The sequence below is a fragment of the Pelophylax lessonae genome (genome assembly GCF_965119305.1).
Source record: "Pelophylax lessonae genome assembly, chromosome: 4".
NCBI lineage: Eukaryota > Metazoa > Chordata > Amphibia > Anura > Ranidae > Pelophylax > Pelophylax lessonae.
In genome coordinates this window covers 558,367,515-558,385,966 of record NC_138771.1, presented here as the reverse complement: position 1 = coordinate 558,385,966, position 18,452 = coordinate 558,367,515, and the positions used below count along the sequence as shown (strand labels likewise).

At 45.7% G+C, this 18,452-nt stretch overlaps 1 protein-coding gene across 1 annotated transcript in view; it reads right to left on the bottom strand.

Moving 5' to 3' along the window:
- The window catches only part of LOC309552768 (snake venom metalloproteinase ACLH-like), a gene marked incomplete at its 3' end in the record, with an annotated part of 89,414 nt that extends 73,943 nt beyond the window's left edge, over positions 1-15,471 (bottom strand). Inside the window, exons 1-3 of the mRNA XM_082253683.1 lie at positions 15,344-15,471; positions 12,147-12,223; positions 11,970-12,054 (exon numbers count right to left, since the gene is read on the bottom strand). Coding sequence (XP_082109809.1) covers positions 11,970-12,054; positions 12,147-12,223; positions 15,344-15,457 — 276 coding nt within the window. The 5' untranslated portion in view covers positions 15,458-15,471. The remainder of the gene's footprint in view (positions 1-11,969; positions 12,055-12,146; positions 12,224-15,343) is intronic.
- Positions 15,472-18,452: the final 2,981 nt, after the last annotated feature.

Here is an 18,452-nt window from a genome sequence, read left to right as displayed (position 1 = left end):
CAGGACTCTATTATGCATAATCTCTAGGGCTCCCACAATCGTCCAAGCTCCTATCATCCCCTTGACTCCTGGAAATTCTCAAGGGATATAAATTGTAACTTCCCCCACCTTTCTTTATCCAGTGGGGCAGTGCCTAATTGACACCCCCACGACCAAGCTAGGGCACCAAAGAGCATGCAGCACTAACCTAAGCCCCAGTCACATTAGTGGATATTGTCAGGACAGATTTCCAAGTAGCTAGTGCATCTAATATTACCCCCCCCCCCCAACCCTGATTAACAATGCTGCTTGTTCAAGGGTGTCTTTGTTGCTCCTTCATTCAGAGTGGGGGTACTCTAATACAGGTGGTATGTTACGGGCCAGATCATCAGATGAAAACAGAGGGAATGAGCCTAAAAAGAAAACAGATGCAGCCACCACATCTAATCAGGGCCGGCGCTACCTATAGGCGAGGTAGGCGATGGCCTAGAGCGCACATTAGCCAGGGCCGCCGCCCGCCCGCCCATTCACAATGTAATTCTTTTTATTGATGCAATCTCCTTCTAACTACGCTCCGACCGCCGCTCTCTGAGCCGGCTGGGTTGGCCGAGCGCAGGGATGGACGGCGGGTGCCCTGTGATTGACCTAACGGGGTCATGTGCGGGAGGCGGGGCTGGCATGTCACCGGAGTCACCTCTCTTCCTGGTGCGCGCTATGTCTCCTCTGCTGCGGACCGGATGACATCATCTCCTCGTTGTGACAGTCTACTCTAGCAGAGCAGATGGGAGAAAAAAAGAGCAGGCTGGTGTTTGGCATAGGAAAAGAAAATGGGCATTCGGGAGGCTGCAGGGTTGTTGCCTGAAGACATGACAGTGGCTGCTTAGCCAGATTATGAAAAGAGGTAAACCAAATATTGCTTTTCAGAACATTGGCTTTTTTTTTTAGTGCTCACCTTTTCTGATGTCTTAGAGCATTAGTAAACCACACTTTTTTTTTTTTTTTTTAATACCCTGCAAGACAATGCATAATGTGCTAGTATGCATTTCATAGTAGCACATTATGATATACTTACCTTAAGTCCTGGTTCACACATATGCGATGCGGGAACCCTGTAAATCCACTGCGGGTTCCCGGATCGCATTCAACTCGCAGGCAGTTCACACTGCCATATGCGAATCTCTGTGAGTGTCAATACAGAGTTAGCGACACCCCCAGATCAGTTCGCATATCGCAGTGCGAACTGTCAGTTCAACCATTAATCGGATCACATAGGTGTGAACACCCATGCAATCTGATTCTGGTTCAGACCAAAAAAAGGGTCCTGTGCAAGTTGTGTCCAAATGCGATGCAAATTCGGCTGAATTTGCATTGCACAGACATCGCATGTGATTTTCAAAGCAGTGCGCTCCGAATCACATGCGATGTCTGACATCGCACATATGTGAACCAGGACTAAAACAAAGCTCTTCCCCCAGCCTTCCTTCCAGGTTCACATGTTGTTCCCAACATCACTCCTGAACATAACGGGCTGTCCTCACCACACACTACTTACCGCACACTGCTCACTGACTGGCTGTCCTCACCACACACTACTTACCGCACACTGCTCACTGACTGGCTGTCCTCACCACACACTACTTACCGCACACTGCTCACTGACTGGCTGTCCTCACCATACACTACTCACTGACTGGCTGCCCTTACCGCGCACTGCTCACTGACTGGCTGTCCTCACCACACACTACTCACTGACTGGCTGTCCTCACTACACACTACTCACTGACTGGCTGTCCTTACCGCACCCTGCTCACTGACTGGCTGTCCTGACCATGCACTGCTCACTGACTGGCTGTCCTGACCATGCACTGCTCACTGACTGGCTGACCTGACCGCACACTGCTCACTGACTGGCTGTCCTCACCGCACACTGCTCACTGACTGGCTGTCCTTACCGCACATTGCTCACTGACTGGCTGTCCACACTGCTCACTGACTGGCTGTCCTCACCACACACTGCTCACTGACTGGCTGTCCTTACCGCACACTGCTCACTGACTGCCTGTCCTTCCTGCACAATGCTCACTGACTGCCTGTTCTGACCAGCTGCCCTCACTGCACACTGCTCACTGACTGCCTGTTCTGACCGCACACTACTCACTGACCGGCTGCCCTCACTACACACTGCTCACTGACTGCATGTTCTGACCACACACTGCTCACTGACTGCATGTTCTGACCACACACTGCTCACTGACTGCCTGTCCTTCCTGCACAATGCTCACTGACTGGCTTTCCTCGCCGCACACTGCTCACTAATTGGCTGTCCTCACCGCACACTGCTCACTGACTGGCTGTCCTCACCGCACACTGCTCACTGACTGGCTGCCCTCACTACACACTGGACTCCAGGAGCGCTAAATGTCCATTGGTTAGGGGGCGCTAATTACTGGTCTTGCCCCTGGCGCTGACAACCCATGCTACGCCCCTGTATATACTGCCCTAGCCTTTCCATATACCTGGGGACCATGGCTAGAGTGAGGAAGTGAGCCAGTGCCACCACTATTTTTAGCGGTGGAAACAATGGGCAGTAAGTATTTTTGGTCAGTCAGCTGACAGAACGTCACTTCTGTTACCTGACCTGACGGGTTTCCTAATCTGACAGAACACTGGCATTCCTGTTACTTTGTTTGGATACCTACTTACAGGAAATAACCCTCAGTTTTAGGGTTAGTTCGCCTTTTCAGAAAAAAATGAAAATGTGAACTAACACGATACACCCTCCTAACCCCCACAATCCATGCTGTACTTACCTCTGTGGTGGGTGATGAGCTGTCAGTGTCCACACAGCCAGTGCAGTGGAATGAGGATTTGAAATACAGACTCTTCTCCCTCTTCCCTATGCAGCACTTCCAGGACAGATCAGAGTGATTTTCTGTGCAGGAACAGACCAATCAGAATCCCTCTGATCTGTCCTGCAAGCCCTGCAGAAAGAAGAGGGGATTTCAAATCCCTAGACCATTGCACTAGCTACGTGGACACTGACTTTTCCTCACTCATGGAGGTAAGTGCAGTGGGGACCAGAGGCTGGTGGGGGGGGGGGGGGGAGGGTAGGTATGTATGTTTCACCTTTTCATTTTCTTTTTTTAAATGGTGAACTAACCCTTTAATACTGGTAATAGTCTGTGTCTTTCTGTCCTGCATACAGCCAGTAATTGTTAAAGATGTTGTAAACCCATTCTGTTAACGACTTAAGCCCCGGAGGATTTGGCTGCTCAAAGACTAGGGCCTATTTTGCGATTCGGCACTGCATGAATTTAACGGACAATTGCGCGGTCGTGCGACGCTGTACCGAAACAAAATTGATGTCCTTTTTTTCCCACAAATAGGGATTTCTTTTGGTGGTATTTGATCACCTGTGCGATTTTTATTTTTTGCGCTATAAACAAAAAAAGAACGTCAATTTTGAAAAAATAATATTTTTCACATTTTTTTTAAATGAAATACCCCAAAAAAAATTTAAAAATCTGAAATTTTTTAACATTTTAGGCCAATATGTTTTCTTCTACATATTTTTGGTAAAAAAAAAATCGCAATAAGCGTATTTTGATTGGTTTGCACAAAAGTTATTGCGTTTACTAACTAAGGGAAAGATTTTTGTCATTTTATTGTTTTTTTTTTTAACTAGTTATAGCGGCGAGCTGCGATTTATTTTTGTGGGACTGCGACATTGCGGCGGACAGATCGGACCCTTGACTGACATTTTTGACACTTTTGGGGGTACCAGTGACATTACTACAGTAATCAGTGCTATATATATGCACTGTTACTGTAAAAATGACACTGGCAGGGAAGGGGTTAAATTTATTGGTGAACAAACTGTCAAGGGGCGTGACTTTTGATGTAACCACAGAGACATACGATCCTACATAGCAGGATCGTATGATCTCTGCAGTTACATTAGGGAGAATGACAGGCGGCTTTGTTTACATCAGCCGCCTGCCTTTCTCCCTCTCCAGTGGGAGATCACGAGTGACCGGGGAACATCGGAGCCGCTGGTCACTCGCGCGGGGATTCCAGTGAACGTGCGGGGGCGGGAGCGCGCCTCTGGCGGCGAGCGCTCGCCCCCTATTGGCTTGCGGGCGAGTGACGTACCGGTATGTCACTTTGCCCAGGGGGGGCTGACCGCCGCAGTATATGTACTTGCGGTGGTCGGCAAGTGGTTAACTTGTACCTATAGGTAAGCCTTTTTAAGGCTTACCTATAGGTACTGTAAATATCTCCTAAACTTGTACCATTTAGGAGATATTTACATTTCAAGCAGCCAATGACGTCATCAGCACATGCGCTCTGAAGGAACGGTCACCCATGCCGTTCCTTCAAAGTCCTGTGCCATGAATGGCAGCTCCCGCGCGCAGGTTTACAACCCTGTTTAAGTAAATATTACATGGGGGGGGGGGCGTGGCCGGCTACTGATGTGAGAGCAGCGCGGTCCCGGAGCTCTCTCCTGCTTGCCCTGATCCTTCAGTGATCCTGTGGAACCCCGAGCCGCTACTCACCTGATTCCGACGCCCGTGTACTCCTGATCCCTCGGTGCATCAGCGGAGATGTTGAAGATCGGTCCCCCTGGTCCGGAGGCGCCTGGATCCCGGCCGTCGGCCTCCCTCCTCGAGCGGTCCCAAGATGGCGCCGGCCCGCCACGGAGCTCGAGCCAGCCAGCTGCTGCTGCACGATCCTCGCAGCCATCCGCCTCTCTCTCCCACGGTGGTGGTTCGGAGCCTGACGACTCTTCTTCCCTGCATCGGCATGAGACTGTGAGTGACCTTCTTCTTTCCTCCCCCCTGGACCCCACTGCTGAGGCAGGGGTGGGGGTAGATAGGCCTGAGCCATCCCTTGCTGCCATCATGGATGCCATCCGCCACTGTCAGGCCTCTCTCACTACTCAAATTGAGTCTGTGAGGATGGAGATGTCATTCCTGAAGCAGGATGTCCATAATCTCCGCCATAGGGTGGGCAACGCGGAACAACGCATTGGCGACCTGGAGGATGCCCACCGCCCCTTGCAGGCCTCTGTGTCTGATTTACAGAGGGGTCACACGGCCACCATTGATAAGATCACTGACATGGAGGATCGCCTCCGACGTAATAACCTCCGCTTTCTGGGATTCCCTGAGGGGGCGGAGGGAAAGACCCCCGAATCATTTATGGAAAAGTGGCTCCTTGACACCTTTGGGAAGAATGTTTTTTCTCCGTTATTCGCCATTGAACGGGCGCACAGGGTGCCGTTGCGCCCCCTGCCACCAGGGGCGCCACCTCGTCCTCTTCTCATTAAACTTCTGCATTTCCGGGACAGGGAGGCTGTGCTACGGGCCTCCAGGGAGAAGGGCCGTGTCTCCTACAATAATAATGCTATCTCCATCTTTCCTGACTTCTCTGCAGCCACCCAAAAGCAGCGGGCCTCCTTTATGGCAGTTAAGAGGTGGCTGCGTGATCTCCAGTTACCATATAGTATGCTTTATCCTGCCCGTCTCCGGATCATCTCTCAAGGCAAGGCTCATTTTTTCCAGGATCCTCGGGAGGCCGCGCACTGGGTGGACTCCTTGGGCCGTGGCTCTCCTGGCCGCCAGGACCGGCGGTCTCCTCCTAGATGAAAGACTGTCTATCTGCTGATAGTCTGGTTGGGCTCTGGGTTCGTCCTGGTGCTCTTCATGGACCCTCTCTCGCTTGATTGATTTTTTGGGACAGATGGCTATTCCCTTTTTCTGAGGGTCGGGGTTCCTATTTTTCTGATTTTTCTGCTGGGCATTTTTGGGATGGGGGGGCTCCCCCCTCATCTCTTTCCTTTTTATTGTTTTTTCTCGTTTGTCTACTACAGGACGAGCAGATCCACGTTTCCCTGCATTTGACTTCCTTTTGTTGTTATGGGCTACAAAGCTCTCAATTGTTGGGGTTTGAGGGCCGGGTGGGCTAGGGTGGGGGGAGGGGGTGTTTGTTACTATTGCCATCCGCAACCTGCGGGTCTTTTCTTTTTGGTTTGTTTGTTTGCACCATTTTGATCCACAGGGTCGGTACAGTTTTTCCTTTTTTTGTTTCTGGGGTCATGCTCTCTCCTTATGCGATACAGTTGATTTTGTTTACTATGTTCCTGTTGTCACTTTTTTTATGTCTTATGTGTACTCCTTTTTCTGGGCTCCTCTCAGATGCTGGTTGTGCCTTGGCCCTTCGGGGTTTGCCTGTTTTTGGGCTGACCTACGGGGCGCTAACTCTGATTGTTGGTATATTTCTATGTCTACTCTACGTATAATCTCATGGAACGTCAGGGGGCTAAATTCTAAAGTGAAACGGTCTCTGATGTTTGACTATTTAAAACGCCATAGTCCTCACGTTGTTTTGTTACAGGAGACACACCTCCAGGGGTCCAGGGTTATGGCCCTTAAGCGGGCACACGTGGCGTATGCGCTACACTCTACCTACTCTTCCTATGCCCGAGGCACGTCCATTTTAATTGCCAAATCCGCTCCAGTCACTATTAAACATTTAAAGACGGACCCCTCGGGGTGCTTTGTTATCCTTGTTATTGAATATTTAGGTAAACCTTATACCCTGGTGAATGTTTATGTCCCCCCGCCGTTTACTAAGTCATTCTTTGACCGTGTTCTGGGTTTGGTTTTGGAAATGGCGGAGGGCCCTCTTATTATGGCGGGTGACTTTAACACGGTCCTCGACAATGCTTTGGACCGCTCTGGGGCTGCTTCTTCCCAACATACCCCCCTGCGCTCCTACTTAGACAAATTGGACCTCACGGACGCCTGGAGGTGGAAACATGGGGGGATTACTGAGTTTTCTTGTTATTCGAGCTCACACCACACTCTATCTAGGATTGACCTCTGTTTGCTCTCTCGGGAACTGCTGGGTCCGCTCTCGGGGATCAGGTACCTCCCGCGGGCGGTATCTGACCACTCCCCTTTGCTGGTGGACCTTGCTTTGGGGTCCCCACCTAACTATAAATTGTGGCGACTGAGCCCCCTGTGGCTGGCGGACCCCGCGGTGACTGATCAGGGGCTCACGGAATTGAATTCTTTCTGGGCGCTCAATGGACGGGAGGGGTCGGCACTGCTGACCTGGGACGCCTTCAAGGCCACTATGCGGGGCACCTTCTCGTCTGCCATAGGCCATGCTCGGAAGGCGCGTCAGACCAAGTTGGTTGACGCCGAACGGGCATTGCATACGGCTGAACGGCAATACTCTGACGACCCCTCCCCTCAGAATCACGCCGCTTGGCGGGCCAGAGCCCGTGATTTGGATCTCGTCCTTATTGAGCGCACCCAGAAAAAACTGTTATATCAGAATCAAAGAATTTTTGAACTGGGGGACAAAAACAGTCGTTTGTTGGCCTACTTAGCTAGGCCGGATTTTCAACCTTGTATCATTCCCCGGGTCACCAGCCAGGCCGGTGTCATTGTAGAACAAACTCCTGATATTCTTCATAGTTTTGTTGAATTTTATTCCTCTTTATACCGCACCCAGGCCCATTACACTATTATCGAACTTGATGATTTTCTATATGATATTGAATTGCCCGCATTGTCGGTCGACCAATCTCGCTTCTTAGATTCCCCTTTGACCACAGATGAGATTGACAAGGCCGTAGCTACGTTTGCACATAATAAGACACCTGGCTTGGATGGTTTCCCCATTGAATGGTATCTTCACTATAGGGAATTGCTGGTCCCCCATTTGTTGAAAGTGTTTACTTGTGCTCTGAAGGAAGGACGTCTGCCACCCTCCATGACGGAAGCCCTTATAGTACTCATCCCGAAGCCGCGCAAGGACCCTCTTCTCTGTGAATCGTACCGTCCGATCTCACTTATTAATACAGATGTGAAGATTTTGGCCAAGGTCCTGGAGAGACGGCTGAATACGGTTGTCACGGACTTGGTCGGGGCGGACCAGTCGGGGTTTATTCCTGGCCGGTCTACCTCGATCAACTTGCGTAGACTTTTTACCAACCTTCAGACGACTCATGATTCTGTGGGGGCTAGGGTTGTGGTAGCCCTGGACACTCACAAGGCTTTTGATTCAGTGGAGTGGCCTTATCTCTTGGAGGTATTGGCGAAATTTGGATTCGGATCGGGGCTTCATAAAATGGGTACAACTTCTATATTATCTCCCTCGCGCCCGTATCAGGGTCAATAATTCCGTGTCTGACTCCTTTCCCATTTTTCGGGGTACTAGGCAGGGGTGCCCGTTGTCCCTGTTACTCTTCGCCCTGGCCATTGAGCCTTTGGCTGCGCAGATCCGCCAGTGTGCGGCTGTTGCGGGCTTTGTGATCAATGGCTTGGAGGAAAAGGTTTCCTTGTATGCGGATGATATGTTGATATATCTAGCGGATCCATATCAATCCCTCCCCACTCTATTGTCCATTATTGATCGCTTCGGTCACTTCTCGGGTTTCCGGGTGAACTGGAGTAAATCTACTCTGTTCCCCCTGGATCCCCAGGTTCTGCCCCCTTCTCTCGCATCATGCCCTCTCCAGGTGGTAGATCGGTTTCGATACTTGGGGGTTGACATTCAACTTCCCTTGTCTCGTTTCCTCCCCAATAATTTAGATCCCTTGGTTGCCCGACTTAAATCTTCTCTACAGCTCTGGTCCCAGCTTCCTCTCACGGTTTTGGGTAGGATCAACATTTTTAAAATGATGTTCCTTCCCCGATTTCTGTATGTGTTGAGTCACTCCCCGATATATGTTACCAAACGTCGTTTCCAGGTCATCGATTCGCTCCTCACTTCATTTATCTGGGGGGGTCGGCCGGCACGTGTGGCCAGAGATGCGTTACAGTTACCTGTATTGGCGGGGGGACTGGCAGCGCCCAACCTACGCCTTTATTATTTTGCCTCCCAGTGGGCACACGCACATTGGTGGTTCCATCCCGAGGACAATCATGCTGCGGCGGCTTTGGAGGCGGCTATTTTCACGTCCTATGAATCTCTGCAAAATTTGCTGCACCGTAGATCTACTATGGGCAGGCCGAACACTGCACTTATCTCGGTCACTCTACGGGTTTTTGCGGCTACCGCATTGGGTGAGGCCGACCCTCCGGGGTCGTACTCCCCTAATGCCCCCCTTTGGCACAATCCTCGGTTTCGGGAGTTTTTCGGTCGGGACGACGGTATTTTTTGGGCCCGTCTTGGGGTGAAGTCTGTTGATCACCTGTATGTCCGGGGAACCTTCCGGTCCTTTGCGGACATGCAGTCCACTTTTGCTGTACCATCTACGGCTCATTTTCGCTACCTCCAGCTGAGACATGCGGCGGCTGCACAGTTTGGCCTCCGGGATGTCTCGCTGGAGCCATCCCCCTTGGAATATCTCCTCTCTGACTCTTCACATGAGAAACTGGTCTCCACATATTATCGTAGGCTTTTGCATTCTAAGTCTAAGCGCTTGGCGGTGGTTGAGTCCCAGTGGCGTGAGAACGTCCCGGACTTGACGGAGGAGGTATGGCATGACGTCCTTCCTGAACAAATCCCGGTTGTAATTTCCTCCAGGGATAGAGTCATACAATTAAAATTCCTGTATAGGGCTTACTACACTCCCCTGTTCCTTCATAAAATTGGTACATTATCCTCCCCTCTCTGCTCTAAGTGCTCTGATGGTGTGGGATCCTTCTTTCACATGTTTTGGGAATGTCCCCCTGTCCGTGCCTTTTGGTCAGGGGTGACGGCCTTTATAACTGATATCTCTCAATTGTCCAATGTCTGTGGCCCCCTTCGTTGTCTCCTAGGGTATGTGGATGATGAGGATGCTCCGGCCCGCACGAAACTATTTCTGCGTTTGCTCTTTTTCTATGCTAGGAAAGCTATTGCTCTCCGTTGGAAATCTTCCACACCCCCTGACGTTCCATTTTGGATCTCTATTGTTAATCAGGCTCTGCCTTTGTATAAACTGACGTATGAGGCCAGAGGATGTCCGAAGAAATTCAATAAAATCTGGTCCTTCTGGGTAGACTCTGATCTTACTGCCTCCTCGGTGTCTGACGCCTCCTAGGCGATGTCTAAAGTGCCTTCTTTTGCTCCGCATGTGTCGTTATATATTGCTTATAATAATGTGTTACCCCCCCTTTTACCACGATTACTGGGTATTCTCTGTACTGTGGTTCTATTTTGTTAGATGATTGGAGAGGATGCTTTGTATGTTCTGTATCCTCTCTTTTATGTTGCACTGCCATTTTTCTTTTGGTGTACTGTGTTTTGTTTGTTTAATAAAAACCTTTAAAAAAAAAAAAAATATTACATGGGGGAGATATACTAAAACCAGAACGTGTAAAATCTGGTGCAATTCTGCATTGAAACTAAAAATCTTTCAGGTTTTATTGTCAAAGCATAACCAAACAAGCTGAAGTTAGAAACTGATTGGTTACCATGCATAGCTGCACCAGATTCTGAGTTCTCCAGTTTTAGTAAATCTCCCCCTGTGTGTCTGGTCTGATGGCTGATACTGCTACAGAACAGAAATGTACTCAAATACTCACAGTGGCTGCAGGGCAGTCTCAACTATTAACACCAACTTATGGACAAAAAATATATATGGGTGGCAAGAGACATGTATTGGTCTGTGACCGCACAATGCTGTCATGTGATAATGGAAAATAAGGCAACCACGTAAAGCTGTTTGTACAGCCATGGCCAAAAGTTTTGAAAATAACACAAACATTAATTTTCACAGTCTGCTGCCTCAGTTTTTATGATAGCAATTTGCATATACTCCAGAATGTTATGAAGAGTGATCAGATGAATTGCAATTATTTGCAAAGTCCCTGTTTGCCATGAAAATGAACTTAATTTTATAAAAAAAAAACATTTCCACTGCATTTGTAAAGAAAGCTTCAGGGCACCAAAGAAAGTCCAGCAAGCGACAGAACCGTCTCCTACAGTTGATTCAGATGCGGGATCGGGGCACCTCCAGTGCAGAGCTTGCTCAGGAATGGCAGCAGGCAGGTATGAGTGCATCTGCATGCACAGTGAGGGGAAGACTTTTGGAGGACGGCCTGGTGTCAAGGAGGGCAGCAAGGAAGCCACTTCTCTCCAGGAAAAAAATCAGGGACAGACTGAAATTCTGCAAAAAGTACAGGGATTGGACTACTGAGGACTGGGGTAAAGTCATTTTCTCTGATGAATTCTCTTTCCGATTATTTAAGGCATCTGGAAAAAAAAACTTGTCCAGAGAAGAAAATGTGAGCTTTACCATCAGTCCTGTGTCATGCCAACAGAAAAAGCATCCTGAGACCATTCATATGTGGGGTTGCTTCTCAGCCAAGGGAGTGGGCTGACTCACAATTTTTCCTAAGAACACAGCCATGAATAAAGAATGGTAAAAAAACATTGTCCGAGAGCAACTTCTCCCAACCATCCAAGAACAGTTTGGTGAGGAACAATGCCTTTTCCAGCATGATGGAGCACCTTGCCATAAGGCAGAAGTGGCTTGGGGAACAAAACATCAACATTTCGGGTCCATGGCCAGAAAACTCCCCAGCAGCTTTTCTCATTAGTGCCCTGCAGCTGCCACAGCTGATTGATAATTATAAAACCACTCAAATGACACATGTAGGGAGAACAAGACACAGGACTGCTCTGAATTTCTGATTGGATCAACAATTCTTTCTTTGCATTTAATAAACAGATAGTATAACAAAATGCTTCCAATGGTACATTTAACAGACCAAAAGACACCAAGTACGAGAAGTTCATTGGTAGGGATTACATAGACTTTACAACACTATGACACAAAACAGAGAGATTAGATAGCTCAGAAAGTTGTCTGGCCTCAGGTCCATGCTGCCTCCAGACAACTCCCCAATGCAGTTTGCATGCTCTAAATTGTTGTAATATAAAATAAAACCCCATGTATCGTGGAGTAGAGAATTTAGTAAGTCAGTTGTAAAAGAACATAGAAATAATATTTGTCCCCTCATCATCAAGAAAGAACGTGACTTTACCTTTATGTTCTCCTTAGGGCTTATCACTATCGGATTGTCATCCTGATCATACCTTGTCTCCATATAATTATCAGCTATCAGTTCCCTGAGGGATGTAAAGAGGGGAAATTAAAGGGTTTGCAGCATTTCAACCTCCCCCATCATTCTTCCCTCCAAGTGCTCAAATGTGTCACTTACTCATTCCTCTCCAGGTGTAAAACCAGAGGTTCTTCTTCAATCTGTAATTCATACTTAACCACATGCGGGTATTGGTCCTGGGGAGGAGAGCATAGGAGAAGTGCAGTCAGTGCCCTTTAACAGTGGGGAATAAATGTACAATTGGCCATAGGTTGTTAATAATTCATGGGCCCCTCACAAGTTTAAAGTGATTGTGAAGCCTTTATTTTTTTAATGATATTATAAAAAAAGATGTTATACTTACCTGCTCTATTCAATTGTATTGCACAGAGTGGTCTCTTACCTCCTCTTCTGGGGTCCCCTGCCAGTTCTCTTTACTCCTCCTCTCTTCCAAGTGCCCCCTCGGCAAGCCAGCTGCTCAGAGGGCACTTGCGAAGATGCACTTCTGAACCAGGCAGTGTGCGTCCATAGACACACAAAGCATGGGTTGGCACACCTCCTGCACCCTTCTTACAGAATTGTCTGACAGCCAATGGCTCCTGCTGCTATTTATGTCTCCTGTGAGATTAGGAAAAGAGTGACGCTGAGAACAGCACAGTACTGGATCAAGTCAAGTGTTATTAAACCCAGAACCTGCATTCACCATATCTGGTCTCCCACAGTACACAGAACATGGAAATGCAATTATTTTAGTAGATATAAACAGATAAATATATTTTCTCATCAGCAGTATATAGCAGTCTTGAGACTTGTATCAGTTCCTAGTACAGCTTGTAAGTGGAGTTTTCATTCTCCCTTGATACTTTGTCTGGACATGTCTGGACAGTGCTGATTGGCCCTGTGCTGATAAGATGCACTCTCCTAAGAAGAAAAAAAAAAAAAAAACTTTCTAGCAATACACACCAAACTGAGCATGTGCAGTCCATCCCCTTGCTTTGTAAGTATCAGGTTATTTTTTGGAGACAGTGGAAGAAGAGGAGGATCAGAGAAACAGGATGGAACAGCCTTTATACACAATGCAAGGGATTACCCCTTAGGCTCCACAGTGAGTATAACAAGCATGCTTTACTGCAAATACAGATCGATTTTACTGTTGTGGGTGTAGTAAAGCTTTAAGGCAGGGAATGCATTTAAGCTAAAAAAAAAAAAAATGTTAAGACTTTAGAACCACTTTAACTGGATCATGCATTGAATAAGAGTACACTGACAATTGTGTTTTTTTTTCTGACATGAGTTTATAAAGAAATTTCATGGGATTTGGAACATAGTGTTTGAACTGGATCTTATACATGAGTAAGTTCCTAATTTGCAAAGGTATTGTACATGAACATTTGCTAATCTTAAAGAAAACCCTTTTTTTAGAACAATGCAGAGGCTGACATTGCCAATCCCCTTCTAGAAACAAGGCTTACAAGGCAGAAATTGATTGTATCTCTTTTGGTCACGCTAGAGCAGCCTTTCTCAACCCAGCTTCCATGAAACCCTAGGGCTTCTCCAAAGGCTGTTAAGAGTTTCTTGAGCATTGAGATGAGTAACTACTGACACCAATCATCTTTTGGTGGTACTTCTCAAAGACCACCAATGTAAGGAACATTCTTTGCAATGGCCATCACACTAATGTACAGTGAACTGTAGATATTGTAATTATTAAAAGGAAAGCCTAGGCCTTGAAAATTATTCCAGGGGTTCCTCCTCGTTAAAAAAGTTTAGAAGGGCTGCTTTAGAGCTTGGGATCCCAGGCAGCAATTTATTCTGTCCCTCCTAATATATCCCCTTTCTGTCTGCCCTGGCACCCTTTAAATAGTTTCCGAATGCCCGGGAGGCAGGAAGGATTGGTGATCATGTGCCCACTATCACAGTGGTCACATGACCAGAAGCCGGTCCCACGGGCTACCAATCTTTTTCCTAGACCAAGTGCTGTCTTTTACAGCTCGGTCTTTGTGCTGAGAGCGAGGGATCGCGCTTTCAGCACAAAAACATCAGCTGCCCAGCAACACATATGTGGGACATGTGGGCTAATTTTTTTTAAAAGCTACACAGATGTCATGGGTTCGCCTTTCGGCCAATCAGGAAATGGGTCTCAGACCCGCTTCCTAATTGGCCAGGAGGAGGATCTGTGTGACAATAGCAAATATTCATTCGCTATTGTCACACAAATGGATGGGCTTGGGGCGCAGTGCTCTGCGCCCCGAGCCCACCCTTTTCTGAAGCCTATTAGAGCCTCTGGCTCTAATCACGTGCTTCAGAAAAAAAAAAAACCCATTGAACTCTTGAAAAAATGTGTGCCTTGATGAAATGTTAAATTTCATGATACCAGAGAATTCATTTTAGCTAATGCCCACTTTCCAATGGAATGTGGTCCCTTGCAATTACCTGTTAAACACATTTCATCCTAGGACACTTAACAGTTAGGCTCCGCATACAGATTACAGACACATTGATAAGTGTTACATATTAAAAACATTTCTATCATCCTAGGACACTTAACTTTTGCATATGGATTACAGACAAACACCTGAACACTGACAATCACTTACATATTAACACATCAGACAGCTGAGCAAGAGACGAAACGGCCCTTTCCACAAACAAACTTTCAGACACACTACACCCCACACTTACAGAAATATATGGGGAAAACAAAAGCCTTTTCATGTATTGTTTTAGTAGAGATATATTCTATTGTTAAACTGACCCATGAATTGTACACTAGTTTAAACTGGTTTTTGCCGCTCAAATGTCCCATAAATATGGGAGCCGAACTGGAATAAATTAGATGTATCTGCATTAAGTGCTATGTGTCTTTGCATCTCCTGGCCAGAGGGGGAACATTCACTACACAGGGGGAGTTAACATTGAAGGGTCGTAACTCATCTTATACCTGCCTCTTGACGTGAACGAGCTAACAACTCTGCGTGGATAGGGGGGCGGCGCCCTCAATGCACAAGCCACCACTGATGAGCACCCAGGTTGGCAGGTGGTATAGAGGTACCTTGCCGAAAGGCAGGGTTGTAACATTGGCGGGGGTAGCTCTGGTTGCATGTGAGCCACCTACCCAGAGCTAGTGGGCTCTTTAAATGGTTGCCTTTTTCCCTTTACTTCTCTGCTGTATTAATAAGCAATGAAGCCCCAACACCACTTGGATGTATTCCTTTGAGCTCTGAACTGATGACAGATCATTGATTGTACACAGATATGTGTATACATATAGATATATTAACTCATATCATTTTTTCATACATTTATTATAGTTTTACCTGAGTGTCACTTTTGTACAGTGCGTGGATTTGCTGTGGAATGACAACCTTGTATTTCTGTCCTGTTGGAAGCGCATGTAGACCTGGAACTGAGTTCAAATGATAACTGATCATATTATGATTGCTACTATTGCTATTATTATTGTTATTATTGTTGTTATAAAATTTCTGCAAGACAGTCAATTTTTTTCTTTAAATTTATTGTCCACAAAATAATTTTCATATGAAAATGGAGGAGAGAAGGAATACAAACAAAAAAAAAATAGTATGGACGAAGCTTAGAAAAAGTCTGAAGACATATTTATATTTCTCTCTGACTGAACATAAAAGATAATAAAATACTACATTATGTGCGGAAGTCTCTATCCCTCATTTATTTATTAACCACTACCAGAGTCACTAATATCAGTTACACAGCTAAGAAGGAATTTACATGGTGAATGCCAAAAGTTGCACTGACCGTAAAAGAAATAATTCTTGTTAATTATTTACCTGGCAAATTCTTAAAAAGCATGCAACTGAATTATAAACAAATATGTACTTTAGAAAATTCAATTGATTTAATAAGAAGTTTATTATGAATTGGGTAAATATGCTCTTAAACTAGGCATTGAAATGTGAATATATATATATATATATATATATATATATATATATATATACACACACACCCCCACACACACACACACACACTATTGTCAAAAGTATTGGGACACATGCCTTTACATGCACATGAACTTTAGTGGCATCCCAGTCTTAGTCTGTAGGGTTCAATACTGAGTTGGCCCACCCTTTGCAGCTATAATAGCTTCAACTCTTCTGGGAAGGCTGTCCACAAAGTTTAGGTGTGTGTCTTTTGGAATGTTTGACCGTTCTTCTAGAAGCGCATTTATGAGGTCAGGCATGGATGTTTGATGAGAAGGCCTGGCTCACAGTCTCCGCTCTAACTCGGTATATAAAAGCTGTAAAATGGACATTTTTCACCGTTGTTTCCAGCTGTCAATTTCCAGCGTTCAGAAGAGTTTTTCAATTGCCCTGTGTACATGAGCCCTTAGGCTGGTTTCACAGGGGCTTTCCAATCAGGTCTACCTGTCAGTTTTTCAGGTGGACCTGATCAGACCCTCCAGTCTCCCCTATGGGACACATGTCCACTGACACCTGCCGTCATCTGATCCTGTCTGCAAGCAGGCAGTCTGTTTCCATTTGATTGCTCCATTGCCTCGATTGCCCCGTAGAGGAGAGCGGGGCTGTGTCCATGTCCGCTCTGCATGGCGGAGCGGACATGGACCTGTCATTTGCCTGCTCAGCTGGAGATCCCCTGCTGAGCAGGCAGATGCGCACAATGGACATGTCCGTGTGAAACCAGTGTTTTAGTAGGTTGTACACAGAAAAAAGCTTTTGGCAGACCAATGAGAAATAATGGTTCTATTTGTTTAGATCAAGGACTAAAGATAGTCCTACCACATAGTGGTTTAATTTGAGGGCTTTTTGGAGGGGACTTTAATGGTACATATTAACCAGTTAAAACACCAATATTTAAAAAGTATTGGTGTTTTATTACATTTCTTGACATACAAAAAATGTAAAAACAACAAGAAGAACAATCATACAGACATTAAATATAGAGGACTTCCTCTTTAAAAGCACAGTATGCTCATTTACTAGTATTACTCCTCAGTTGATTTGCCAAAAGAGGCTAGGATTGTTAACAGTAGCCCGACATGTTTCGCTGTCGCTTCCTCAGGGGCATATAGAGGAATTGTAGTAATAACTAGAGTTCAGGACGATATCCTTAGAGCCTATATACAGGGTAATGGCCGGCTGCAGGAATATGAGGGTCGCTGCCTATCTAGGGTTTCCTCTATATGTCCCTGAGGAAGCGACAGCGAAACATGCCGTGCTACTGTTGACAATCCTAGCCTCTTTTGGCAGATCAACTGAGTAGTAATACTAGTAAATGAACATACTGTGCTTTTAAAGAGGAAGTCCTCTATATGTAATGTCTGTATGGTTGTTCTTCTTGTTTTTTCATTTTTTGTATGTCAAGAAATGTAATACAATTTATAACTTTTTAAGTATTGGTGTTTTAACTGGTAAAGTCCCCTCCAAAAAGCCCTCAAATTAAACCACTATGTGGTAGGACTATCTTTAGTCCTTGATCTAGATCTATAATTGGGATGTAGGTACCAGGTTCATCTTAATTTAGTACTAATTACTACCCCAGAGACACATAATACTATTTGATTCTATTTGTTGTTGAAGTGATGTAGTATTTGTGGAGGAAAGTAGTGAATGAATAGAGAAAAGAGATGGAAGACAAATAAGAGAAAGAAACCAAGGTAAAGGATTATACAGGAATGCAAAAAGTACAGATACAGGGGAAGGGAAGAAAAATGATAGTATGCCAAGAAGACTTATATGTTCATGATGCACAGTTTACAAAATTTAAGTCAGGAAACAATTTTTTGAAGCAAGAAGATTCATTTTTTTCTGTGGCACCTTGTTATATGTTCTTTGTATCAGAGGTATCAGGCTGTATTCCATATACAGATGTACTTGAACATTCAGTGGCAATTGCATATGAAAACAAACATCTCTTCTACTTGAACTGACATCACTTATGGACTATCTTTGTAAATTCTTGGAAGCAATGGCAATGTTTCTATAATTTAAACAATGTATTATTTATATGTACATAGTGCCAATTTATGATCATGTTTTATATAGGCAGTATTCTGTATAGTGGACATTGTTTGCCTGTAAAATGTTCCTGTAAATTCTGTAGAATTATGTAGATTTCATGGAAATTACAAAGCTACGTGGCTGCAGGTGTGGATGTATGAAGCTTAGAGGAAAGAGAGGAAAGGCAAGCAATCCAGTATGGTTGGCAAAAATATTGACCCAAAACATTCTCTGGTGTTCTTGGAACTCTCCATAGACACCTAACACACTAGGAATTAATTTTATTTTATACATACGAAACAAAATGATAAACTCACCTATGACCAGGAGGATGAATACCACCAATGGTGACATTATGGATATTAGGTGAGCAGCTGTAGGAGCACACAGTGGGTGTATATGTGTGGGGAAATGGATTGGAAGAAAG